Source organism: Leptinotarsa decemlineata, unplaced genomic scaffold (genome assembly GCF_025532065.1).
Source record: "Leptinotarsa decemlineata unplaced genomic scaffold, Ldec_3_MD MMD2_tig00001719_RagTag_RagTag, whole genome shotgun sequence".
NCBI lineage: Eukaryota > Metazoa > Arthropoda > Insecta > Coleoptera > Chrysomelidae > Leptinotarsa > Leptinotarsa decemlineata.
Window position 1 is genome coordinate 1,974,800 of NW_027412569.1, and position 27,825 is coordinate 2,002,624.

Genomic DNA, 27,825 nt, shown 5'->3' on the forward strand with positions numbered 1-27,825 from the left:
TTTCGTATGATTGGGAGTCCAGATCGAGATTAGATACTTATTTGATACATTTATGACCAGTGCTCTTTAAAAAATATCACTACATAGTATAAAACAAAGTCGATTTCCGCTGTCTGTCTCTATCTATGCTTAGATCTTAACTATGCAACGGATTTTGATGCGGGTTTTTTAATAGATGAGTGATTCAAGAGATGTATACAGAGAATTTCTTTAATGTCCCCCCCTTTTTATTTTTTGAGAAGGTCAACTCAAAAAATTTAAATTTGGGATAATGAAATTAATGCATGAATACTTCATTTTGAAGTGAAATTGACAGATGAAACTTTCAAGATGGCGACTGGGCGCCATCTGAAAAAAAAATAAATGGAAAGGGGAGGTCTTGTGATACATTATTTTGAAGCTCCTGACGAATACTTCACAACCCTAAAATATGAAGTCAATATCTTCAACTACTACAAAATGGCGGAACTTTAAATAATTGCCCGAATACATGAATTGACATTCAACTACATAATATGTGGTAATAAACTTGAGGTCATTTCAGAAGCTGCTCGAAACGGTTGCCTTGAACCTCTTGACATATGAACAGCCTATCCGATATTTCATGCCGAACATTTTTGAACACAGTAAATTCAATATCTCTACTCGTACACCTTTTTCTTCAAATAGCGCCATATAAAAGTCCAAAGGTGTCAAATCTTGCCAGCGGGCTGGCCATTCTATAAGACCTCGACGGCCAATCCAACGACCGGAAAAAGTAGTATCCAAATAGTTTCTTACTTGTCTGAAGTAATGTGGTGGTGCTCCATGTTGTTGGACTACAATATCCATATCGAATTCATTAGGATTCGCTTCGACGATTTCAGTGATGTGATGGGCAACAGTAGTTTCCAGCATACTCAAATACAGTTTCCCTGTTGAATTTTTATCAATAAACAGAGGTCCCACAAAATGGTTTCCCAATATTCCTGCCAAAACGTTAATTTTATCTGGATATTATGTGTTTCCCGGCAAACGTGAGGGTTGGTGTCACTCCAATAACGGCACTTTTTTCTGTGAATATTGCCGTTTAAAAAATGTACATTCATCACTAAAATAAATATTGTGGAGATAGGTAGGATGCCTTGCAATGGTTTCCGTCATGATTTCGCAGAATTCTGTTCTTCGATCAGGGTTATCTTCAGTTAATTGGTGTACCATTTTAATTTTGTATGGATGATACCTATTTCTCTTTTCAAAAATCTCCACACAGTAGAAGGAGACACCTCACAAACATTCGCGACGGAATAAGTAGACTATTCAGGATTTACTACCATCTCACCAATTATTTGCATTTGCTATTCTTCCGGAATGGACGGATGACCTGGGGGCTTTTTGTTATGTACACTACCGGTGAAAGTTACGCGTCGAACAGTAAATAAAAATCGCTTCAAAAGTGAAACCGAAAACTAAATGAGAATATTCTAACTGAACAATGATGCTCATTGTCGTACTGACATTTTTTGTCGTTTTCATAAACAAAAAATAACTTAACAAACCTCATCAGGTTGTTGGAATTGCCATATGGCAGATAAAAAAGATATTTCTAGAAATATCGATATTAATGTGTTTGTCTTCAGGAAATTATTAAATGTTCCGCTATTTTGTTGTAGGTGAAGATATTGACTCCATATTCTACAGTTGTGAAGTATTCGTCAGGAGCTTCAAAATGATGTGTCACAAGACCCCCTTTTCAATTTAATTTTTTTCCCAGATGGCGGCCAGTCGCTATCTTGAAAATTTCATCTGTCAATTTCACTTCAAAATGAAGTATTCATGCATTCATTTCATTATCGCAAATTTCAATTTTTTTAATTGACCCGTTCAAAAAATAAAAGGGGGGACGTTAAAGAAATGCACTGTATATTTAATTCTTGGTTTCTTCCAATAAGTCGTTGATATACAATAAAAAGAGGGTTGGAGACAATACGGATCTCAGGTGAACACCAGTGCTGATGGTGAAAGTATTGCAGGAAACGTTCTTTCAGGAAGCTGAAGAGCCATACACAAAAATTATCCGACCAGCCATAGCATTGAAGTTTGGCCAGCAAACCCTCATGCCACACACGATCAAAGTCTTTAGAAATATCAAGCGCAGCAGCTCTTGATTCTTCATATTTTTCGATTGCGTTATATTAAATATGGGTGACATACGATAGAAAGTCGCCTGTTGATCTTTGTTTCTGAAAGCCATATTGGTGATCGCTCAACATGTTGAAACCTTCCAAATATTTGAGAATATGGTGGTGAAGTAATAGGTTTTTCGATTTTTGAAGTTTTCACTTCAGGTTCGTTATCATAAACACATTAAATATTTTTCAAAAACCACTGCAAGTCATTGAGACGAATGTTTACTGAAATATACCCTGAAAGAGTCACCCTTTGAAATAATACACACTTTTTGGGGCAGAAAGGTTTTGGCTTTTTACTTCTCCGTCTTTATATAAAAGATGTTGGGATTTTCCAGTAAGTGTATGTTTCTTGTGCTCGGCAATGCGTACATTAATTGGCTTCTTAGTTTCACCAATATAGGATTTTCCGCACTCACAGGGTACCCGGTAAATGCAATTCTTGGAATCGCAGTCCGCGTTTGGTGGCCTGGTTTTCGTGAGGCTGCTACGGATAGTGTTACCGGATCTGAAGCAGGTTCTGATGTACTTGGAACCAATTCTTCTTATCCTCTCCGATAATCCTCTGATGTAGGAAAGTGCAAGCACTGGTTGTGATGGCTTATCTTCCTTGTGAGGCTCCTGCTGTCTTTTAGCCAAAGTCTTTTCTACCATCGCTTTGGAGTAGCCATTCCGTTGAAGATCATTTTTGATGATGTCTAGTTTCTTCTCGAGACCTTCCTTCGTATTACAGAACCCAAAAGCACGATCTAATAGAGTCTTGATGATTCCTTGATGGTGGTTTCAAATCTGTTTTTCCGTTAATCAGCTTGGATTCGTGGTTCAGATACTGTTCCGTGTGAGTGGGTTTTCGGTATACAGATGTTTCCCACTTAGTGTCGGTCCTCTTCACCAAAACGTCTAAGAATGGCAATTCATTGTGGATTTCCTTCTCCATTGTGGAAGTGATGGAAGGTCTCACGCTGTTGTTGTGTTTCAGGAAGGCGTCTAATTCAGTATTCCCATAGTTTCATATCATGAAGGTGTCGTCAACATATCTCAAGGTTTCTTGTGGGCTTCTTCAATGGCCAGAGTTTCAAACCACTCCATATATATGTTGGCTATGACTGGTGAAAGTGGCGATCCCATTGGCAGTCCCTCATCTTGTGAAAAGAATTCGTCCTTCAGTTGGAAATAACAGTTTCGTACACAGCATCCTAGTAATTCTATAATTACTTCTATAGGTAGATTCGTTCTCTTTTTCAGGTTCTGTATGATTTGGAGTGCTTCTTCGACCGGAACGTTGGTGTGAAGGCTCTTCACGTCGAAACTAATTAGTTGATCTTCCTGTGTGTCTCAATTGACCCTAGTATTTCGCCTTGAATTCTTCACAAAAGACAATGTTTTTCCTTGTAATGGTTGTATTATGGGAAGTAAAAATCTAGACAAGTTTTGATTAGCCGATTCTCTGGAGCTGATGATCGGTCTAAGTGGAACGTCCTTCTTGTGGATTTTGGGTAGTCCATATAAGTCTACTGTGGTGCGGTGTTAGCGATAATCTTTCCTTGTCCGAAAAATTGACTTGGTGTTTTTTCAAAATCTGGTACAACTTCCTTTCAATTGATGCAATAGGGTCCCTTACGATCTTTGTGTATCGTCCCTTCTGAAGAACCTCTTCGATCAAACTGTTTGAGCTTCCTCTTGAAGATGATCACTTGGTAGTCGAAACACGTGTCGAGGTGTTGAAATAACGGTTTGGTGTTGGGAAAAAAACTCCAGTAATATTCAAATATCATAATGTTCATGTCTTGCAATATATAGTTATGTAGTAGGTGGGTAAAATGAGAGGAATATAATAGAACTGACCGATACTTGATGAAAATCTATTAAAACGTATTCAAAAAACACAATTTCAATTGGAAATCTCGCGTTGAAGTGTGTTTTTTGAATACGTTGAAATGAAAAGATCTATTCGACACTACACGCAATTCGCGAGGATTTATTGTGGCTCCCATCTAATCAACTCGACCGAATAAATCCGTCTTTTTAACGAAGCCGATTACTTTATTTGGTGAGTGATCTGCCGGGCCACTTGTTTTTAATTTCATTCCTTTTCACGTGATCAAAAGTTTATTTATAAGCTATTTTCAAATAATAAACTTTTTTTTTCAATTCTAGCAAAATGTCGGAAGTCAAGTGGAGCTTGAAAAATATTAAAAGTAATGAAGTATTTCACATTACTAAACCGACTTATAAAGTTGGAAGACATATTCAGGCGGACATCAAAAGTGAACTAAAAGAAGTGTCAAGAAACCATGCAACACTCTCAGTTTTGATCGGGGGAAATCTTTTCGTTCACGACAATAAGGTGAGTTAGAAAAAAGAAGCGGTTTTAAATTGCCATTGTAGTAGTCAGCAAAATTTTTATGCATTTTCAATTCTACAACTTTCAGGACTTTTTGATTCAGGGAGGTCCTTTAAATGATTTTTTATTTGATGTGGAAATTTCAAAATATTTTTTCTCAATATTCCTAGAGTCACCAAAAGGACAATAAAATGTGTTAGTACCTTTTGTTTACTGTCAAGTGTTCTACACGGTCTTTGTATTTGTAGAAGTCATTGTAAAAATAAATTGGGGATCTGTTTTGTATCTCAGATATTTTCTGATTGAGGTTCCAACTTTATAGGAGTTTATCGTCAGCTTATTGAATTGATGAAGGTCTGCGTTGAATCAGAAGTGTTCAAATCGTTATTTAACCCCCCATCTGCCTTTCATTTTGGATGGCTCTGGGAGACAGAAGATAACCTGGTTTTATCAGGCGTACCACAAGGAAGCCACCTGGGGCCATTTCTTTTCAACATTTTTATAAATGATATCAAACTTAACTTAAAATATATAGATGGCCTTACTTTTTGCAGATGATTTAAAAATGTTTAGGACAGTTCCAACACCAGATTGATTAGTATTACAAACAGATTTGAGTAGATTTAGTGATGGTAAAAAATGATATGACTTTCAAAGTGAATAAATGTAAATATATGACATACTATAGATAGATAGATAGATGTTTATTTGAATAGGATATCCTAATAATATACAAATCAACTAGAATGGTAGAAAAAAAAAACAAGGTATGTGTTACATATAGAAATGACTTAAATGTATGACAAACATAAGTTCAATAAAATATTTTTAAAGACATTACTACAAAAACAGCAACATTATACATTCGAAAAATTTCAATGCAACATGTAGAAAGATAAATTGCATAATTATTTGAAATATATAACGAACATTAGATGAATGGAATTATACAAATTACAGCTACAAGTAACAAAGACATAATACATATCATATTTGTACATTTAAAACAAATTTCTTCAGTTCATTTTTGAACATGTTCAGAGATGGGCTATTTTTAATTGCATTAGGTAATTTGTTGAACCGATCAAAACCCTTGAAAAACAATGAGTTCATAGTATTTTTGTTTTTTGTTCTGTTAATATATAAGTTATTATTATTTCGAGTGAAGTGGTGGTGAATATCGTGAAGAAAGACAATATACTGATTAAAATAAGATGGTCCTAAATTGTTCAATATTTTGTATACGAAGATCTTTGTGAAGTAAAGCAGTCTTTGGGAAATGGATTGCCAATTTAAAACATTAAGCATAATAGTGATAGGAGTATCTCTACGGCACTTCAAAATGATTCTCATACCACGATTCTGAAGTTTTTGGAGTTGAGACAATTTATTCTGATTGAATAGATATAGGATAGAGGAACAATAGTCGAAGTGTGGCTGAACAATTGACTTGTAAACTGTGATACTTGACTCCGTTGAAAGATTATTGGCAATTCTAGAAAAAAAGAATAATTTCTTTGAAATTTTTTTATGAATATACTCAAAATGTTCATCAAACGATAGAGTGTTATCTATCTGGAATCCCAGATATTTAGTTGAATTCACTATTTCAATTTTGTCATCATCAATGTTGAGATTAATAGTTTTAGAGTCCATTTGGCTGTATTTAAACTTGGTTGTGATTATCATCGCTTTAGTTTTCATCACATTCAACTTAAAGCCATAAACTATTATTACAACATATTGGGAGAACTTTTAACTCGTGTCGAATTTGTACCCGATATGGGTGTGGTGATGGACAAAAAAGTGGACTTTCACCTATATTATTGTGACAAATTAATGAAGTAACTGTCTTAAACAAATTTATTTCCAACAATATTCCACTAATCACAAACTAATTTATTTACAACACTTAGCAACTAACGCTTAGTTTATTTCCACTATTTAAATTTCTTGTTTAGCCACTTGATTCACTTTCTGAACTGCCCTCTTGGGTCGGGTAGCCGTGTTTATATCGGCAACGGTCCTTTCTATAAATCTGTAGTCGGTTCGGTTCCAGAGGTTTACCGGCGATTCCCGACTGCATTCTTTCGCGGTGATGTCATGTGTTCCCTCAGTCGGCCGGCATATCGGTCAGGGGCGGCTTCATATTCGTTACATTATAAACAAAGCAACAAAAATGCTAGGCCTTATTTGTTGTATATCCAAGGACTTCTCTAATATTGAATGTATAGAGATGCTGTATTTCACTCCGGTAAGATCAGTCTTAGATTATTGCAGTTCCATTTGGTCGCCGACTTTTGAAACTCATGCAATTAATATTGATCGAGTACCAAAAAAATTCCTTAAATTTATGGCGTTCAAGTTAAAAATGCCCTTGAAGGACGATTCATTAGAAGATATTCTTAGGGCGACAGATATACTGAAGCTAAGGAGTCGTAGAGTTGAAACTGACTTAAAATTCTTATTCCAAATATTGAATTCTCCTATTAACTGCCCTGCAAATTGAATTGCGTGTTCCTTCTAGAAGTGCAAGGCATACAGACACATTTGTTATAGATTTTCATCGTTGTAACTATGGCAAACACTCGCCCCTATCTTGAATCTTCATATTCTTATTGTTCATTTGATCTTCATTTCAATTCTCGCATATCAGTTAATTTTTTTCTCATTGTTATTTTTTCTCTATAAGTCAGTTTCACTTTTAGCAAGTAGTTAGATGTAATTATGTCTGTATTCATATGATTTATTGTGAAATCTGTTGAACTTAATTGGGTGTTATCAGTTAATGAATTAAATTAAATTAAAAATTGAAATTAAATTAAAATCACACCTAGTTCGTGTTCTTGACGAACAAGTTCTAATTTGTCTTCTAGTTCAAATTAAATCCCTTCTGAACTTGGGGCTCTTATGCTTTACCAGTTTTGATCCTCAAGATCTTTCGGTGCTTACCAGTTTCATTTTCTTACTCTGCGTCCTCTTTCTAATGTTCCACATGATAATCTTCAATCCCTTTCTCTTAATCGTCTCAGCCATTGACAGTTGCAACAATACCTCCATCAAGACGTTTAGCATACAGGGAGAAATACTATTTACGAAAAATTTAAATGGTTACAGGCCACTTCTCTTATCAAAGCTTTGTAATCTGGTAATGGCCAAAGCTGATGAAGTTTTCCCTATATATTGATTGGTACTTGGGGTGCATTTTTTTCAATACCTTGTGATTCTTGAGAAACTCTGGGTGTAATTTTATTAAATGAATATGGATTCTCTACATCTCTAAATTATTTATGCAAAAAATACTTCTCAACTGAAGAAATTCAAAACTGAATGCGAAACTCGTCCATTATAAATTGAAAATAATTTACTTGTGATACACTGTTTGGAACCTTTGGTGTAGTAATTAATATTACTGGAGTTATTTCCCAACACCAAACCGTTATTTTAACACCTCAACAGGTGTTTCAATAACCAAGTGATCAATCTTCAAGAGGAACATCAAATAAAACTTTGGCCTTATGCATAGAGTCTCAAAGACAAATAGTAGAAACTCAGTGTAACTTTAGGCTCACTCTCGATAACGCAGACATTGACTGGGTAGACAGTGCTAAAAATCTTGGCGTAACCATAGATAGTCGAGTATTGTTGTTTGGTGTATTACAATTTTTTGCCGCAATGTAACAAGCAAAATGCTTGTATGGGATTCGTATACCATATGGTGAACATGTCACACCATTTTTGTTAAAAATGAAAAAGCTGAATGTGAGGTACAGAGTCCAATATTTGATAATTTTTTTTTTGTTTAAGTTGCTTCAAACTAAAACACCTAGTTATTTATATAGTTTATTAAGCAGGCATTCTGACATAAGTATGGTCAATTTGAGAATTAACTCATTCAACATACCTAGGCACCTTACTTCCAAATTTCAAGGATGTTTTTGTTATATATCCCCTTCTTATCTGAATAAAATTTTACCCCTTTTCAATCATAATATTCGTCAATTTAAAAAAGAAATAAAATCACAGATGTTTACTGCTCAGTGCTAATTAAAAAAAATTAAAATTCAATGTATGGTAGTCCAAATGAAATTGTTAAATTGACCAAAATAATGTTAAGAATATTAAGAGTTATTAGCAACTATATGATCTATTATTTTTTTCTCTTCTCTATCATTGTTATAGTAAATAAGTATTTTTATAATTATTTTCTTACACCCACTGTATAATTTTTGGGAGGGGTGGAAGATATCCTTTGGCTAATCCTTTTCCTTTTATGTATAATAAACGATATTATTATTATTATATTGTCTATTCTATAAACTACTCAAGAACTTAAAATACTTTCGCTTATGCACAAGGGAAACCTTCTTTTGGACGCTTCGTATTTATTTACTACCATTTACTGTTAGCAATAGTTATATTCAAACTCTACTTGTATATTTGGTGAATAAATTGTATTATTATTATTATTATATCTTCAAGAACCATTAACCTATTTCCAGCAACTTTGAATATTGTTATAGTTGAAATTGTATCTTATTGGTATGACTATATTACTTGGTACTATTTAATTTTAAAACATTTATTTCATATATGGGCAATATTTTTAATATCCATAGCTGACCCCCCTTGGGTCCATATCTTTGATTGAGAAATGCTTATCTAGCCTGATCATTTTCCTCAATGAAAAATAGATCAGGTTACTTTATTATCAACTGAGAGTTTCATTATTGTCACATCTATTCCAAACTTATTAATGATGTTATTTAAATAATTTCAATTTGTTCGATCTTCAAGCAGCTTAATTCCTTTAAATCCAGATAAAATTTGAAATCAATCATTTCCAGAGTTGTAATGGAACGTTCATTAATCAAAGAAAAATACAGCCTTTGGAAAATGTGCAGCTCAACCATCTAGACATTGTGGGCTTCGGAATGAATTCTCAAATGTTGGAGGAAAATTCCGATGTTCTCCCATTAATTTTTGAAGTAAGAAGAGAAGAAGTTAAACTGGTGAGCCTCTATTTTATTGAATTTGTTTCTATATTGTGCATGTATATAATTCATAATTGTTTTTAATAAATAATGAACTCTATTGAATTCAAAGACCTCATAAGGTATAAACAAGTCAAATTCAAATACACACAAGTAGATATAAAAATACAATTCAACATGCATTGTGCTAACATTAACGAGAGGTGGTACAACTTGTATACTTTAATTATTTTGTTTTTATGTTCAGTTGAAAAAATGCCTTTCTTGAAATCAACACTGTCTTAAAAAGTAGTGATTGATACTAGATGAAGAGCTGTCATCACCACTTCTTCCTAATAAAACACAATATCTTCCAACAATATCCATATATCAACTATCGATTAATAAAGTTCTATTCGAAATTGTCCTATAGTTTATTATGATTTCTAAAAGTTGTCTGAAATTTGTGTTTTATATATTCAATACTTCAAACTTTATGAAAACATTCATTATTTTCAGTGATATTTTTTGTTACAGATTTCACCTATTTCTGACAAAGCTGACACTGTCAAAGCTGACACTACTGTCGAAGCTGACACTTCTGTCAAAACTGACACTTCTAACAAAGCTGACACTTTTGTCAAAGCTGTCATATATGATAAAACTGCTACTTCGGACACGGATGCTACTTCCCACAGAGCTCTCACTTATGACATAGCTGTAACTTCTGACAAAGCGGATAGTTCGGTCAAAACTGGCATTTCAAACAAAGCTGACACTTCTGACAATAATGACACTTCCTATAAGGTTGACAAAAAACTGCAATATTCTATACACGGTGATGATTGCATTACTATATCTGACGGAGAAGATGATGAGCTATTTGCTCAGAGCCAAATATTTGATATATCAGAGAAAATCAAAAAAGAACAGACTTCTTATCACGATAGTATTGATCCGTATTTCGAAGTCAAACAAGAACTTCATGATCTCCATTGTGACGTTGAATATCAAATTACTGTAGATTTGACGGATGATATAGATCATTTTGAAACTACTGCAGACCTTTTGAATATTCTGGTAAGTGAACATGATATGCATCATAAAAACGTTATTTTTTTTAAATGTGATTCATCATCAGTTATCATTATTTATGAAATAACTAACCCAAATAATAATGAAGTGTTTGTCTAAAGAGGAAATTTCACAATTTCAATAGTACAATTAGAAATTTGGAATGGTACATATTTAGTTATTTGAATTTATTCTAGAAGTTACTTTCAAGTTAAAGTTTCAAAATATGGGCAATCTCCTTCTACTTTAATTATCTCTAATCCAACAAATGAAGATGAATGTAGTAGTACAATTACTATTCTATTTATTATAAGTGTAGATGATTGGTGATTTTTTGAACATGTTTGTTCTTCATTTAGGAAAACAAAAGATCATATTAAGGATTGGTAATTATGAAAAGGTCCAGGAGAATCTTTCTCGTTTATTGCAAGAGCCAGCTCATGTTGTTGTAGATTTCCATCGACTGTTATTCAGCTGGAATCCTTCTGGAAGAACTTTTATGAATAAAAGCATTGATGTAAACCTAGGTACCTCAGTTCTAGTGAATTTTAAAGTTTTCAATGAGTAATTTTGACGGTCTGATGATAAAGAACTTGTGCAACTTAATAACTGCGGGTAATGCTTCGAAGATCACTTGTGGGTTTGATTAGCTTTGTGGCTGAAAACCTAGATAGCTGAATACTTTTTGGAATAAATACTACCGAGTATCCATGGCTATCTGGCTATTCAAGATTCCTTCGTCATATTTTTATAAAAAAAAAAAACAAATTTTTCGATTGCTGCCAATAACAGGCTGATAAAATACTTTAATTTGTGTTTAAGTTGTTGATCATGTTGTCAACTAAGGTGAGTATTCTTGTTATACTCACCTTAGTTGACCAAGTATTCGAACGGATATACGAGCAAAGGGGGTCAAAGAGAGGAGTCGCTGGATGTAAGGAGAACCTGCTAAAAGCATAACTTCTCTGTAGTTTGGATTGATAACTGTGAGGCTTTTAATACATCATGGCGTGATTTCATCTCGCATTTTCTGAGATACTTTGCTGAACTCCACACAAATGCAGTGTGACGCCTTAAAGAACTGATACCACTCCGAAGGCCTCGCTTTACCATAACATCCGATCAGGTAAGAGTCGGAACAGAGTGGGCTTCTTTTTGTTGTAGGGTGATTTCCTTAACTCCCTTCTTTTATCCATATCCACATTGCCATTATCCGTGGCGCTGAGAAAAACGCGAGCATATAATTGTGGTACCCCTGGAAAACGAAGGAATAAGGTGACCCATTTGTTTTATACGGATGACATTGAACTTCATGTCTCTGGGAAAATTATCTCCATCAGTTCTTAAGGGCGGTGGAAGAGTACAAGCATGCTATGTGTATGAAATTCAGGATAGAGAAATGTGTTACGTTTCGAAGATGATGCGAGGATTATGGAGTGAATGTGTAGTTCGTACTTAATAGAGTTGAAAAACGCTATTCACAAGAGATAACCTCAGTGAAGAACTCTCTCTATGTGACAAGTAACTGTACAAGCTCTGACATATCTGATCATGGAACTGTCGGGAAAGAATAAACCTGTTGCTGCAAACGCGGTTGCCTTTCCCATCTTACTCTACTCCTTTGAAGTAGTGAAGCAGACTCGGGAAGAGCTTTATCAATTCGAAATGATCCGGAAAATTATACTTTCAACGACAACAAGGAGGCCGCGACTTTTGAGTTTGGAGTTATTAGAGAACAGAATGGATCCAGCTTGTAGAGTTATCTGTAGTTCGGATCCTCTTCTATATATATTCCATGACCATGAAAGAGCAAGAAGTGGAGCAATTCTTTGGTGATCATACCTCCATCCATTTGGGTCGGAACTTTAACCTTATGGCTATTGAAAGATAAGCCGGTGCATAGAGTATCCTCCAACAACATTGCTTGCTTATCCAAGCACCTGTTTGCTTTCCTCAGGTTGTGTTGGCTGAAGAGATACTGAGAGGTAGATCATGGCCTGCCAGTGTCTTCAACACCTTGAAAAGGGTAAGGAACAGATTAAAAATTGAGATTTCCTTCCTTGGTGGAATGATGCCTCTCCTACTCTCGAAATTCAAAATCATACCAGATTACCGCAGGAAGGCAGAAACTTTGGTTGAAAAAATGTAAAAGGTGGTCATTCTTGGCTCATTGATTCAAATTCACGGCAGATGATACTCGATCCAATAATCAGTTTTTTCATAGCGTGGGGGGTGATATTGGTTAATGAGCTTTGTGTCATTACTGAGGCTTCAAGATATAACCTTCATCTTCGCGGTGCACATATACTATTGATGATGTCTGCCACAGTAGCAGACGGCCTATTAGCCCAGAGTTTATTCCCTTCAATTCAAACATCAATGAAAACCCGCTAAGTAGTATACTGAATGTTTTAGCAGAGTGAATTAAATCATTTTGAGTCGGGATTATTTCCAAATGGCATAAAGGTAGCTATCATAATCCCGTTCATACCGGTGGTAAAGTAGAAGATTTCTCGAACTACGAACCGATTTCAGTAGTTTCTACTTTCTAGAAGGTCATAAAAATTGATCAAGAAGATAATGATGGAGTATCTCCAGAAACACAATACATTTTCATACATTGCACTACCTACCCATGCACATTTTTATTTTCTCAAAAATGTGCAACTGAGCCTAAATGAAGATGAGGTAGTAGCAGCAACACTCGGTGAGTTCTCAAAAGCCTTAGACTGTATATAATACATTCAGTATTGTTTGAGAGTGAAATAATTTCAAGAATGCAAACATGCCGGTACATCAAAGAAAGCAACATAGTCGTCTCAAGCAAGTGGCACTACAATTCATCCACAAAGTCACTGAGATATTTCTATTCGCTATGCTCCTTGAGGACGCCGCTAACGAGCCACTAAAAGACTGACTTCCGACAAACAACTTGAAAAGAGGCGGCCGACGCTGTTTATCATATTGCGTTAAAGACACTATTAATAGACGTCGGACTGGGGGTATTAATATAAATTATCAATGAATTATTCTGTAAGATGTGAAGTTGATTGAAATATCGTGAAAACTAATTTTGTTTAAATATTTTATTTCGAGAAAGACAATTTATAGTTGAAATAGTTTTTTCATTCAGGATTGTTACCTTCTACACATCTATAAAATAATCAGAATATTAAATTTAAAAATAAATACAAATGTAAAAAGGGCAAAAAATTACTGCACTACTATTACTACTATGGATCCCCGCGAAAGTTTCACAAGTATGTTTTTAAACCCTTTTTTTGGATACTGTGGCATCCATTTCTTAATGATAATCCCCATTTTTCTTCGATTCAAACACCATCAATCCATCTTTCACGAATCCTTCACTGCTGCCTATGTGAGTGATGATCAGATGACGACCTTTTCCAACTGGAATTTTCAAACCAGTGGACCAACCTTCCATGAAGGCTTGTCTTCTGCTTTTGATGTTCTGGTCTTGCCAAACCTTCGAGAAGGTATGACCCTCATTGACCCATGTTTCATCCAAATGAAAAATAGATTTACCTAGTGTTCTGGTTCTCTTTATTTCTCTTAAATAGTTTCCTCTCCATTCTACAATCTCTGATTTTTCTATTAACATGCTCTTTCTATTTTGTTTCCCAAAAGTGAAGTTCAGCTCTTGTAATATCTTTTATAACCTAGTTCTTCGTATATCAAGAAAAAAACCTGTCTTCACGAATAACTGACAAAACTTTATTTAATGTAGGTATTTCTTTTTTTATGTAAAAAAATGTTCTCCTAATAGAATTCTTACTTCTTCATCGTTAACCAAACACTTTCGGCCAGTGGATACTTTCGGCTCCAAAAAACTGTTGTTTTCCTTGAGTTCCTTAAGAATTCTAAAAATTATCGATCTATTGACACCAGTCATAATAGCGCATTTTTGCACTACTTCCTCCTTAATTTTTACCTCGGGCGGATATTGTATTTTTAAAGAATTATAAACAATCATAACAATTGTTTTTTCATTTATATTTAATGCTGACAGTTTCAGACGCTTCTCGGTTCCCGAACAACGAGCTTCCATGTTGTATAGCTTTTTATTTAACACCCTCTCGAAGTAAACTGAAGAATATCACTAAGACTAAGACTAATCCCTCCACCATGGCCTTTCAACTCCCAACAGAAATTAATGAGAGAGAGAGAGAGATATACATTTATTATCTGAAAGATTGAACAATCTTGTAGATAATCAAATTAGGGCTTAAAATCTAAGATTTATACAACTAAAATAACTTCACATAGAGTGAGATTGTTAATTGAAAACAGTTTTTTTGTGAAATTATCATATGATAAATAAAAGTTAAAATATAGCAGTTAGTTGGGAATGTATATAATAATATAAAAAAAACGATGAATGAGGCAATAAAAAACACACTCCTCAAAACTCTAGACGATCCTCAAAAAACTCTTCAAGCGAATAATACCCTTTCCTTGCTAGGATAACCTTCAAGTCCCTCCTGAATTTCGCTTGATTCACACTATTAGTCAGGGTAGCTGGCAGCTTATTATATATTTTTATTCCCGTGAACGCAATAAAATCTTTAACTAGGGTGGATGTTGGAATGGGCAACTTGAGATGATGTGCTTGTCTAGTACAGTGACTTTTTTCATTTTGGAAGGAACTTTTATTTTTATGTACCAGATAAGACGTTTCTAGAATTAATAAGGAAAATACAGTTAAAATTTCGTTTTTTATGAAATGGGGTCTGCACGGTTCATTCCATTTCTTACCGCACATATTTCTGATTGCTCGTATTTGCAATACAAACACCGAGTTCATAAGCTGTTTGCAGCATACACCCCAGAATGATATTCCATACCTCAAATGAGAGTCAATCATGGAATAATAAGCATTTTTAGCTGCGTGGTAACCTAGCTCATTTGAGATTATTCTTAACGCATAGCAACCAGAGGAGAGTTTGTTGTTTAGTGCTCTTACATGTTCCTCAAATCTTAGCTCCTGATCGATGTTTATGCCTAAGAATTTTGTGTAGTTTTTGTTGACAATAGCATCGTTTCCCAGCCTCAATTCCGGTAGAGAGCACTTAAAAGTCAGGATGTTTGTTTTTTTCAAATTCAAAGACAGAAGATTTGCTCCAAACCAATTTTTTATTTGCTCGAGATCACTAGAAATAGAGTTATGAAGATCTCTCTCGTTTTTGTTGTGCCATAATACTGCGGTGTCATCTGCGAAAAGCGTGAAAGAGCCAGCTATGTTAAGGCTGGTCAAGTCATTTATGTATATCAGGATATTTTCTTCCTATGGAAAAAGCCAAGTTGGTCCTATTCATAGGTGCAGTGTATCTGTTGACACAGTGTTGATAATTTAAAGGAATATCTAAAAAAAACAATGTTTTTTTCAATCCCTTTCAACTAAATACTCATTTGTTGGAGAATGTCTTGGTTACTACTGGACATATTTTCACATTTGTCGTAGTTGGTTTGTTATAAATAACACTAATATATATAGATATACTGCTGTAGTTTCTCTCATTTCTGGACAGACTATAGATCATTGTTAAAGTTTTAGAGGAAAGAAAGAAATTTTATTGTCCTCAAATTAAAATTTTTGTTACATTTGAAAATATTTTTTTTACTTTGAACCAATAGCAGAATATTTTCCAACCGCACAGGAGGGGGAAAGAAATTTCTCATTCTAGAGAAATATTCTGCATGACATAATTTAGAACTAATTTCAGTTTATTTCAATGTGGTTTATATTATTTTCACTTCCAGGAATCTTCAGAGAGCCTTGCATCCCAAAAATGTGTAACCAAAAAAGTTGTTGAAAAACCTGGAGATATCATTATTCAGACTTCACCAAAAAGAAAAAAAAGAAAGTCCCCCACTGAAGAAACCTCACATCCCAAAAAGATGGAAGAAAAGAAAATTGAGAATCAGAGACAAAGTCCCCTGTCACCTGAATTGAAAGTATTACTGATTAAAGAAGATACTTCAAGAAAGTCTAAACAATCTGAAAAAGAAAAGCGTAGTTTACGAACCGTGTCAGTGACATCACCGACTGATGTAAAATCAAGAGTCAAAAACAAAGAATATCCTTCAAAGAGGAAGTCTACGAAGACAGATTTTGATACCAATAAGAAGATTAGAAGTAATTCCAACAAAGCTGCTGTTCAACAGAATGAACAAATGACTAGAAATAAAAAGAAAGAAATTGCAGAGGAAAGAAAAAAGAAACTTTATAAAATTGCAGTTAAACGAAACCACGACTTGAATCCAAAAGCCAGTTCCACCAAGGTTCCAGATTCCGATATCTGTGTTATTCCTTCGACATCTTCCGGAATAACAAGAGATCCCAGACAAAATAGACAGGACACGACTGAGGGGGAAAGCAAAAACAAAAAGGTATCTTCACAAGGTAGTAAAAATGATCAGGTTGTAATTCAAGATACCACTATTTCCACTAACTTCAATCCTAAATCGAATATTTCTAACAGATATGTTGCTTTTCCACAAGTAGATTTAATGGTACCTGAGGATCGGTCAGGATTGATTTGGAATCTCGGTGCCAGAAATCCTGCCCCTCCTATGCCCAGACATTCCGAGGACTTGACAGAGGAAATACAGATAATTCTACGTTGGGCTGTCAAGTGGCTCGTGGAGCAGAACAGTTTGGAAATCAGTCCTCCTGTGTATGGAGATCACAAGGCTGTATGCATTCCAATAGGTTTTCAAACGTATTCCGAATACAAAGCCGTTATGTCGCCGCTGATATTATTGGAACTGTGGCAACTCATTTACCAAACTGCCTACAGCCAGGAAGATGAAAGGTGAGTAGGGGGAGTATATTTTTAACCTACCCATATCATTTATTTATATAAACACAGGCAGGCCCAATTCAAATGAAAGTATTACAGTGCTGTATAGTAGTGGATGCAATATAGTGGATTGAATGTGAATTATAAGAATAGTAGTTACAAAATAGTAAGATAACATATAGATCAATTGAGACAAAATTCACAAGATATAACAGTATGAACTGATGAAGTTCTTGCAGGCAAGTAACATTCAAGCTGATAATATTGAATAACTAGTTCAAGAATATGGTTTTTGAAGCGGGAAACTGATATATAAAAGATTTGAAGGTTATTCATGGAGTTAGCTAATCAAATAGTTCTGGGGATAGAGCTGTTGTATGAGTAATCGAATCTGTCAAAAGAAACAAAAGGATTGCAACTGCCTCAGCCACCGTATTCAACAGATTTGGTCCTCTACGACTTTTTCCAGTTCCCAAGATTGAAGAGACCCATGTTGAAAATATTTCAATATTATCACATCCACAAAAATAAATTAGTTTTTCAATTAATTTCGAATTCTGATTGTCCTGTTAATAATTTTTAGAGTAGGATTGCATATTTTTGTTTTTATATGATGAAATTTTTTGGAAAGTGAACTAAAACTTTATTAATTTGTTGAACTGTTGACATAGTCTTCAGGCACATTTTAGTCAGACATTGGTGGGAAATTGAGGTCGTTCGGTTTTTATATAAAAAAAAACTAACAAATGTCATGATTTTGAAGTTGAATGTACTTGTCTCACTCTTGGACTAGTTCCAAATACTCCATTTTATATAATTTTTCTATCTTTTTTAACAATTTCATTTCAGAAAACCAGTTACAGTTTTCATAACACATGAAAGAAAGGCAGATCCATTTTGGTGTTTGGACTGTCAGGGTAAGTAAAAATAACAGATGAGAGTCGGAAACTTTTCACGCCAAAAGTAGGTATTTACACTCTTATTTTCATTGGTCTTTTTTGTATTTCAGTAAACATGAGCGAAGCAGATCTAAAGTCGAACATGTTCAGACCAGAAGATTTCTGTTTGATAGAAGCGAAAGTTACAAATTCCAATCTTACTTTTATGCTAACAAGCTATGGCTATATTAAATATGTTAATAAGACTTCTCACAGAACAGGTGAATTTACGAATGAATTTTTCAATTATTGTTTCCAAATTCGTGATTCGAATGAATTCCAAGTTTGATTATTGTAATTGGTTAATCTTTTTTCAGGATATTCTGTGAATTTTACCTTGCTGACAAAGATTTGCAACAAAACGATAATAGCAAACCAAATGTTGGTGAAAGTAATAGGGAATGTCAGTAGTTCTTTTAGATTATTCAAGACTATGAAGTGTCTTGTGTCATCGTCTTTGTGTAAATATGTTTTTAACCCAAGTATCATTGAAAAACCTAGAATTTCCAGCGAACCTATTGTACTGGAGAACATTGTAAGTAAATAATTTGTACATAATTATCGATGTGTTTTAAGGACTACTTATGCTTATTTGTAGCAAATATTTTAGACAATACTCAGAACAGAATGTTAGGGCTTATATCCAGAAATTATAAGGATTTCAAAAACATGGAAAGTTTTATCACTCTTTATAACTCATTTTTTAGATCCTGTTTAGAATATGGTTGTCTTATCTGATCACCTATATATACTTCACACATTCAATCACTTGAATCTGTCCAACGACGGTTTATGAAATATGTTATATACAAACTAGATGATGTCTACCCCAGACAGGGAATAGATAATAATATATTGTTGCAGCGTTTTTATTTTCTATCTCTCGAAGACAGAAGAACTCATTATTCTTGCGTATTCATATACAAACTGGTGAACCATCTTGCCAACTCACCAAAACTACTGTCTCAACTATAGTTTCATGTACCAAGAATCAGTAGTAGAATTGAACAATGTTTTACCTACCAACACCGAGAACCAATATGTTATTCAAATTTCCCTTATTTGTAATCAACTGTGTCAGAAAATAGACATTTATTCAACAGCATTGAATATATTCAAAAAAGAAATAAAAACCATTCTGTTTGCGAAGCAACAAATACTCATTTAAATTTTTTTTTAAATAAAGGTATTATAGTTATGGTATATGTATTGTAACGAATCAAAGCATTTACTGTCTTAAACAAATTTATTTCTAACAATATTTCACTATTGCAAACTAATTTATTTACAATACTTAGCACTTAATTTATTTTCACTATTTGAATTCTTTATTTAAACGCACAATTCACTTTCTAACGAGAAGCCGGCCCTTTATATCGGTAACGATCGCTTTAGATTTCTCTAGTGATTTCGGTACTCATCTATACTTTTCGCGGCGGTTCGCGGTGAGTCATGTGTTTATTTGCTGGCTGAGATATCGGTCAGGACCGGCGTCAGATTCGTTACAGTATATTTTTATTTTTTATATTCAACACTTCCATCCCATAACTGTGTATTATGTTTTGCAAATCATCACACTTCTTAAAATTTGTAATTTTGTTTTCCTTTTCTTTTCTTTCAAATATTTCATGAATGTATTTTACTATTATGCTATGTATATATTTTCTATATTCAACACTTTCATCCCTGTGTCCTGTGATTAGGTCTTGTGCCTGTTTGGACAATAAAATATTTTTTCAGAACAGTACCCTGTCTGTTGAAAAAATAAGGTTAATTTTCATTTTTCTCAAAAAATATTCATTTATTCATCAATTTCTAGTTTGTCAGCGATTTTGTTTTTATCACCTCAGTCGTCGCAAAACGCCGTCCTTCCATGGGTCTCTTCCATCTTGGGAACAGGAAAACGTCGCAGGGGGCCAAATCTGATGAAAACGGTGGCTGAGGTGCACAAAATTTGTTATAAACTCTTTGATCCAATTTTTTCGATCCTCTCACCAACAATCTAAACGTGCTAATCAGCTGAAACTGTGAACATATGTTTGAGATCAATGTACCAACATAAAAAAAGTAAAAAATCGCTAATGAGTGTAAGTAACCTGCGAAATTTGAACATTCACCTAATTTTTTGGAACAGTACACGTATATTTCTTTTAGGGTACAGTATGCACTTCACCTTGTTGAACACATTTTTTGTATGACATTCAAAAATATTTTCCTAAACATATTTTTCCAGATTTAAAATATTTATCCACAATAATTTCAAATTTGAAAATTCATATATATTCAGATATTAAAGCGCTCAATATTTTCTTCAGTATATTGCTATGATAATTATACCGATTCGTTATACACTGTCCAATATAGTATCCACTATGTATGGTACAATATATTTTCCCATTCAATTCACAGGTGACTTTTCTACTGTAATCAACTGATTTTCCCTGCTGTAAAAAATGTGGTATTCTGCGGTTAGACGGTATAATATATTGTAACAAATTAAAGAATTAACTGTCTTGAACAAATTTATTTCCAACAATAGTTCACTAAACACAAAACTAATTCATTTACAACACTTACCAACTAATGCTTAATCTATTTCCACTATTTGAATTTCTGGTTTAGCCGCTCGATTCACTTTCTGAACTGCCCTCTTAGGTCGGGAAGACGTGCTTATATCGGTAACGGTCTTTTCTAGAAGTCTGTAGTCGGTTCGGTCCTAAAATTTTACCGGCGATTCCCGGCGGTGATGTCATGTGTTTGTTCGCTGAGCCGGCCGGCATGTCGGTCAGGGGCGGCTTCAGATCCGTTACAATATGATGGACTGTTGAAGGTGGTTACACCTGAAATTTAAACAAGTGATACCATATTTTTTGATATAATTTCTTCGATTTCTTTATACATCCTATTTTCTTTATACTGTGTCAATTTATGTTCAATAGTGATTATTTAGTATTTTTGTTAATTTATTCATTTCAAGGTTGGGAATGCAAAACCTTACTGAAATTTCGAAGTAAACCGTATTTCTTGATTTATTTGTATGCTTGAAGCGTCTCATATCCCAGTTTAACTAGCGACAGGTGTTGAAAAGGGGTACAGTATCTATTTTAATGAAATGAATAAAAACATTTTTGTCTAATTACCACTAGTCAATTTCATTTATACGACCGGTTTCGAGTTTAACCCTATTATCAAGTTATCATGAATTACCAAAAAATAAACAAGTCATCAATCACACATACAGTATCTATATAAACTTCTATAGATGGTGCCTGAATAAAAGCTTTTGATTTGTTAACCTTTTCAGCACTCATAATTGAATTTATTTTAAAATTCAAGAATCGACCGTGTTAGGAATCACACGTTAAAAGGTAAGACCTCGTTATTCCTTAGCTCGCACAAGTTTCGACTTCTGAGGGTTGTCGTTCGTAGGGGTGCGACAGCTGGTTGACGGAAAAAAACAGTTTTTTTTTAAACATCTGCGCTTTTGTTTCTGCAAATCGAGAGCTTATAGTCGTTCCAACTGGGCACAGGTACTACTCTCTTGCTCTAGATTAAGATACAAGTAAGGAAATGGTACAAGAATTTGGCGCGCCAACGTGTGGGGTTCAATTTTTATCACAAGAATTTGGCGCCCAACGTGGGGCGCCAGGTACCGTTAACGTTAGTTACAAATAAAAGTAAAAAACATAAAAAGTTTCAATTCTCTTTTCTTCAATATTATTCAACAATCAGCGTGATTTCAACTCTTAAGATTGTGTAGCGACATTATATGCTTTAGCGTTAGTCACAAATTTGTAAATTTGACTCGTCAATAGCAATTCATCTCGACATTTCAAATTGATTTATTATTGAATAGACATTGAGGATCTAAATATGGCTACATGAAAATATAAAAGTCTGCATTTAAAATGTTTACCTCTACACAACATTTTTTCAACTGTATGACTACCATGAAAGGTGGTTGGTGAACTACCTGCCTAGAAGACTCTTTGAACATCTCTCGAGCAGAAACGGGGGCGAGACAAGTATTGAGGATATTTTATGATGGAATTAATTTCATTACAAATACAAACAACTTAATATCACAACGGTGTTAAGAATATCTCTCTGACGTTCACCAAAAAAAGCTACTATTGCATCAAAACAGATACAAGAATGATCTTAGAAAATTTAGTGAATAATGTGACAAATTAATGAATTAACTTTCTTAAACGAATTTATTTCCAACAATATTTCACTAATCACAAACTAATTTATTTACAACACTTAGCAACTAACGTCTAATTGATTTACAACACTTAGCAACTAACGTCTAATTTATTTCCACAATTTGAATTTCTTGTTTAGCCGCTCAATTCACTTTCTGAGCTGCCCTCTTGGTTCTCTTGGAAGCCGGGTTTATATCGGTAACGGTCCTTTCTAGAAATCTGTAGTCGGTTCGGTTCTAGAGTTTTACCGGCGATTCCCGACTGCATTCTTTCGCGGTGATGCCATGTGTTTGTTTCATGATTTGGCCGGCGTACTGGTCAGGGGCGGCTTCAGATTCATTACAATAATAATAGACATTGCTTCCAATTGTTTGAATTTTCCAGGCCAAATTGAATGATCAGCAAAGACAAATTGTGGCAGAAGCCTCCGAAGTATGTATGAGAAAATTTCCTGGATTCTATTTGATCAAGGGACCACCTGGAACAGGGAAATCTACAGTAATCGTCAATATTATTTTGAACGTGTTGTCCAAGAGCATTGCAACAAATAATCCAGCCTTAATTTTGCTGACAGCACCATCAAATGCTGCGGTTGATGGGCTGGTTTTGAAGTTGATGGATATCAGGTTAAAATTAACAGGTATGCTGTTGAAAAAACCTAACATCGATTTTTAATGGTACTTTTAAACTCACAACTGAGATGAAAAATAGTGTTCAGTTTTCAGTATTCCTAATGTTATTTATGTCTCACTGGTTCATATTGTTTTTTATTGCTTAGTAACCAACTACATACCATACCCGTGTAGGTATGAAGACAGAAAAGTAGTTTCATTGGTAACCTTATCAATTAAATTACAAAATACGAAATTAAAGTATCTATTATTTTATATACTTAACATTATTGTTGACAATTCTGAAAGGATCAAGTGATATATTGTAAACAGCCCAGCCAATGTTGATGATTCATGTTTTTATTGTCTTGGTATTACGTTTCTATAGAATAACTCCAGATTTAGAAGATTGCCGGCCAACATTTTTGAAATATCATTTTTTGAAGATCTACTAAAAAGGATCTGCAAAGACCTATACCCCGAATTGGTATATGATGGAATTGGCCGATGCTTGATGAAAATCCATAACGTATTCAAAAAATACTTATTGCGAGATTTTTACTAAACAGTTTTATAAAACTGCAACAGGTGTTTTGCCATACAATGGCTTCTTCTGGCGTGTCTTCACTTACGCTATTGTATGGCGAAACACGTGTTGAGTTTTCGTAAAACTGTTTCGGGAAAATCTCACAATGAAGTGTTTTTTGAATACCAAATTGCTACGATCAGTTAGCCTACAGCAGTTGCTGTATTTCTTGATATTGAAGGAGCATTTGACAATGCACTACCTAAATCTATAGGATTGTCTCTGGTTAGGAAAGGTATAGAATCGACCATAACTGGATGGATCTATGCTATGCTAGTAAACAGAACTACACCTAGTATTCTTCAAGGCGAGGCCATCAGGTTCAGGGTCACCAGGGGTTGCCCTCAAGGTGCCCTTTCTGTGGTCGCTCCTGATGGATAATCTGCTTGATGCCCTTGACAGAAGAAAAGTTGATCTGCAAGCTTATGCAGATGACCTTGTCATCCTGGCAAGGTCTACATCGGGAAGGGTAGATTGTAATATCCTTCAAAGCACGTTGGACGTTGTTCACAGTTGGTGCCAGAGGAAGCAGATGTCTGTCAACCCCAGCAAAGCTATTTCAATCCCCTCCAAGAGGAGAAAATTAGACGATCTAACGCCAATTTTCCTCAATGGTGAGGTCATTCCATTTGGAATGGAGGTGAAATATCTTGGCATTGTCCTGGAACGCTCACTTGGAAAAAGTTATAAACAAAGCCAGACTATCTCTATGGACATGTCGAAGGATTTGTGGTAAAACTTGGGGCTTAGGTCCCAAACAAATCCATTGGATTTATGTGATGATTGTCAGACCAATGATCACTTATGGTGCAGTTGCTTGATGGCCGAAGGCTTTATAGAAAACGGCCCAAGCGAAGCTCTCTGGCTTACAGAGACAGGCTTATCTGGCTATCAGTGGTGCCATCAGTACCACACCGTCAGCGGCCATGGAGATCCTTCTAGATCTACCTCCTCTCCACATTTTTCTGGAGATACGGACTTGTGCACATTGCCAATTGCACAAATCAATTAAATGCAGAGTGCAACAGATTGTTGGTTGACACTGGAAGTCACAGCATTCTGGTAATGACCTCTGACTTTATGCCTCCAACTGTCAACTACGAACTGCCTTATAAAGTACTAGTCCCGAGTAGAGAGGACTGGATCCTCCGGGAGAAGGAAATATTAAGAGCAGATAGTTGTTGGTTCACAGATGGATCAAAAACACCTTCCAGTTTTGGTGCAGGTGTTTTCAGTCGCAGACCCAGGACAGATATATCTACCTGCCTTGGAACTTATGCGACTGTATTTCAAGCGGAAATTAACGCTATTGAGTTGCGTGTGGAGAGATTGGATAAATCCAACCTCACAAACAAGTCAATAAAAATATTATCGGACAGTCAAGCGGCGTTGGAAGCTCTTGGCTCCTACCGAGCAATATCTAAATTGGTAGCAAATTGACAAAAACGACTCTCCCCGATAGGAAGATTTAACAGATTGTCTCTGGTCTGGATTCCTTACAATACTGGCCTGGAAGGTTTGGGCTTTGCCAAACAAACATTGAACACCTGGATGGCAAGAAGATGTATGGACTTCTGGCAGAATCTTCCAGGATTGGCTCACTCCAAGGCGTTTATTCGCCCTTCAAAGCTTGATACCAAACAGTTGTTGGACTACAGTAGGGATGAACTACGATGTCTAACAGGCCTTCTTACAGGTCACTGTCATTTGAATCATCACATGCAGGGACTTGGACTCTCGAAAGACAGTGTGTGTCGCCTCTGTTTGGAAAATAATGAAATAGCAGAGCATATACTTTGTGCCTTCCCCACTTGGGACCAAATCAGGTTTTTAAAGTTTGGCAGAGCAATAGTCTTACCATCTGACCTGAAAGACCACTCACCATACAAACTAATGGACTTCGTTAAGAAGCTGGGTTTATTTGGTCGAGTGTGAATAGGTGTGAGCCACAATAAACCTTTGCGGGTTGCGATGGAGGGTCGAATAGACCCACTCACTTTAGACCTAACCTAGCCTAACATTTTTCCTAATGAAAGAACTTGAGAAGACACTGGATGGACATATCAGGAGGAACAGTTTATTTGTATGACCCTGAACAACTGCCGGTATGCTTTCATCAAAGGGGCTAATCGACAGATTTAGCAAAACATAAATTTGTAGAACAAATCACCTAATCTCCCTCAATCGTAAAGAGATTGTAGTGGCAGAATTTTTTTATATTGAAGGAGCATTTGAAGATGTACTGTGGTAGACATCATCAGTGGTATGTGCGTTGACTGTGAAGACAAATGTTATACCTTGAAGTCTCAACAACGACTAACCTTTGTCCTGGTAATCAACGCACATTCTGCTTTTAATGTCTGCCGCAGTCATCCAACCCGGATTTTGTTCTCTTTAATCGAGACTCTGGGCGTGAAAGCCTATGTTTCTATACAGAGTAATTGCCTGGTAGTGAAAACTTGGCAGCAGGCAGAACTCTCTGGTTTGTATAGAGGTGGAAATCTTTCTAAACCTACTTCCTTTCCACATCTCGATGCCTCAGACTGTCGACTACGACCTGCCTCATACCCTCCTAATCCCGAGTAGAAAGGATTGGATCCTCTGGGAGAAGAAAACATTAAGGACAGATAGCTAGCTGTAGGTTCATAGGTAGTTCAGAAACACTTTCAGGTTATGCCCTGGTTCTGCAACTGTTTGGCCCAGGACAGAGATATCAACTTGCCTAGGAACCTCTGTGATTATGCCATTGATTTGCATGTGGTTACTCACCGTGCTTCACCCAAGTTGGTAGTGTTCTGTGTACCGAAATCTTCCTAAAGAGGTGGTTTTCCTGATCCTTCCGCGTGCAAATCGTTAAGAGCTTATGTAAACGTTCGCGTAAATATGACCTCAAAATGGGGTTTCTTAGGCCTTTAGCTCGGTGAAGTTATGTGTGTTAAAATATTGCCATCTATCCTTCATGTAATGAAAGTAAATTTGTTTGTTTTTTAGAAACCCAGAAGAAAAATTTGAAGCTTATACGGATAGGCCCAGATTCTAGTATCAGCCACAAAGTTAACAAATTCAAACTGAGTTTTCTTGCTAGAAAAAACATTATCAGAAATAAAGGCCTGACATCGATGGAAGACTATAATGAGAAAAGTGTGGACTCTGACCACTTTTTAAGAAAGTATTTGGGTCAGAAGTACTTGTATGAAGTAAACACTGCAGAAGATGTTTTGTTGCAAAAAGCTAATGTTATTTGCACAACTTTGAATAGTTGCGTTACACATCGAATTTTATCTTCAGTACGAAAGTGAGTTGGAAATAATTCTAAAATTGATAGAAAATAATGAACAGGTTAAAGATTCTTGAAAAGTTGGATGTTCGAATATGAATTCGTTTCATTCAATAAAGATGGGATACATTTACCTTCATTTCATGACTTCATGAATGACAGATGACTTTACACAAAAACATTTTTGACTGTTATTTATAATCTTTGATAACATACCGGGTGACACAGACTCATGGTACACCCCTTTTTTTTTATTTCTCAACTTATTTTTAGGAAATTTGAATATCAGATATGCTCAAGAAAAGGCACTTTTTGACGTACTGGAAGATTTTTACAATTTCCGGTTTTTTTGGAAATGACATCAAAGTTTAATAATTATATGAAACACTCCGTATACTATTACATTTTTGAAATCTACATAATTTTCTGAATCTGATGATACCCCATAGTTGATATTTGAATCATGGATTGGAGCAGATTGGTGGCCAGCAAGATCACCTGACTTGACCCCTTTAGACCTCTTTTAAGTCCTTGTGGGTTATCGGATAATAAAACAACTTTTGGCATTTTGATGGACTGTTGTCGTTAGTTAGTTACTAAGTACACAAGTTCATGGGGAATGTTGGAAAATTACATTTACTGATCACCAGTTGTACTCGGAACTTGTGGTATGCCCCTCGTTCAATGAATGTACTCATGAAGAGGCATTTTCAACTTATTTTGGTTATTAATATGATCTACAACACTGTACTCAGTAACTAACTAATGATAATAGTTCATCAAAAACCCAAAAGTTGTTTCATTGTTTCAAAGCAACTTTCT

The 27,825-nt window shown here is 35.1% G+C and overlaps 1 protein-coding gene across 7 annotated transcripts in view; it reads left to right on the plus strand.

The window, feature by feature from the left end:
* The window catches only part of LOC111515856 (probable helicase senataxin), a 53,290-nt gene that overhangs the window by 10,563 nt on the left and 14,902 nt on the right, over positions 1–27,825 (plus strand). For 5 of the 7 annotated variants that reach the window (XM_074176287.1, XM_074176288.1, XM_074176290.1 and 2 more), the window contains exons 2-10: positions 4,326–4,515; positions 9,360–9,524; positions 10,023–10,565; positions 16,341–17,395; positions 18,233–18,300; positions 18,393–18,542; positions 18,639–18,856; positions 22,914–23,169; positions 26,718–27,021. In XM_074176287.1, the coding sequence (XP_074032388.1) occupies positions 4,326–4,515; positions 9,360–9,524; positions 10,023–10,565; positions 16,341–17,395; positions 18,233–18,300; positions 18,393–18,542; positions 18,639–18,856; positions 22,914–23,169; positions 26,718–27,021 (2,949 nt within the window). Of the gene's footprint in view, positions 1–4,022; positions 4,219–4,325; positions 4,516–9,359; positions 9,525–10,022; positions 10,566–16,340; positions 17,396–18,232; positions 18,301–18,392; positions 18,543–18,638; positions 18,857–22,913; positions 23,170–26,717; positions 27,022–27,825 lie in introns of those variants that run through there. The other 2 variants (XM_074176291.1, XM_074176289.1) reach the window with 2 other exon arrangements.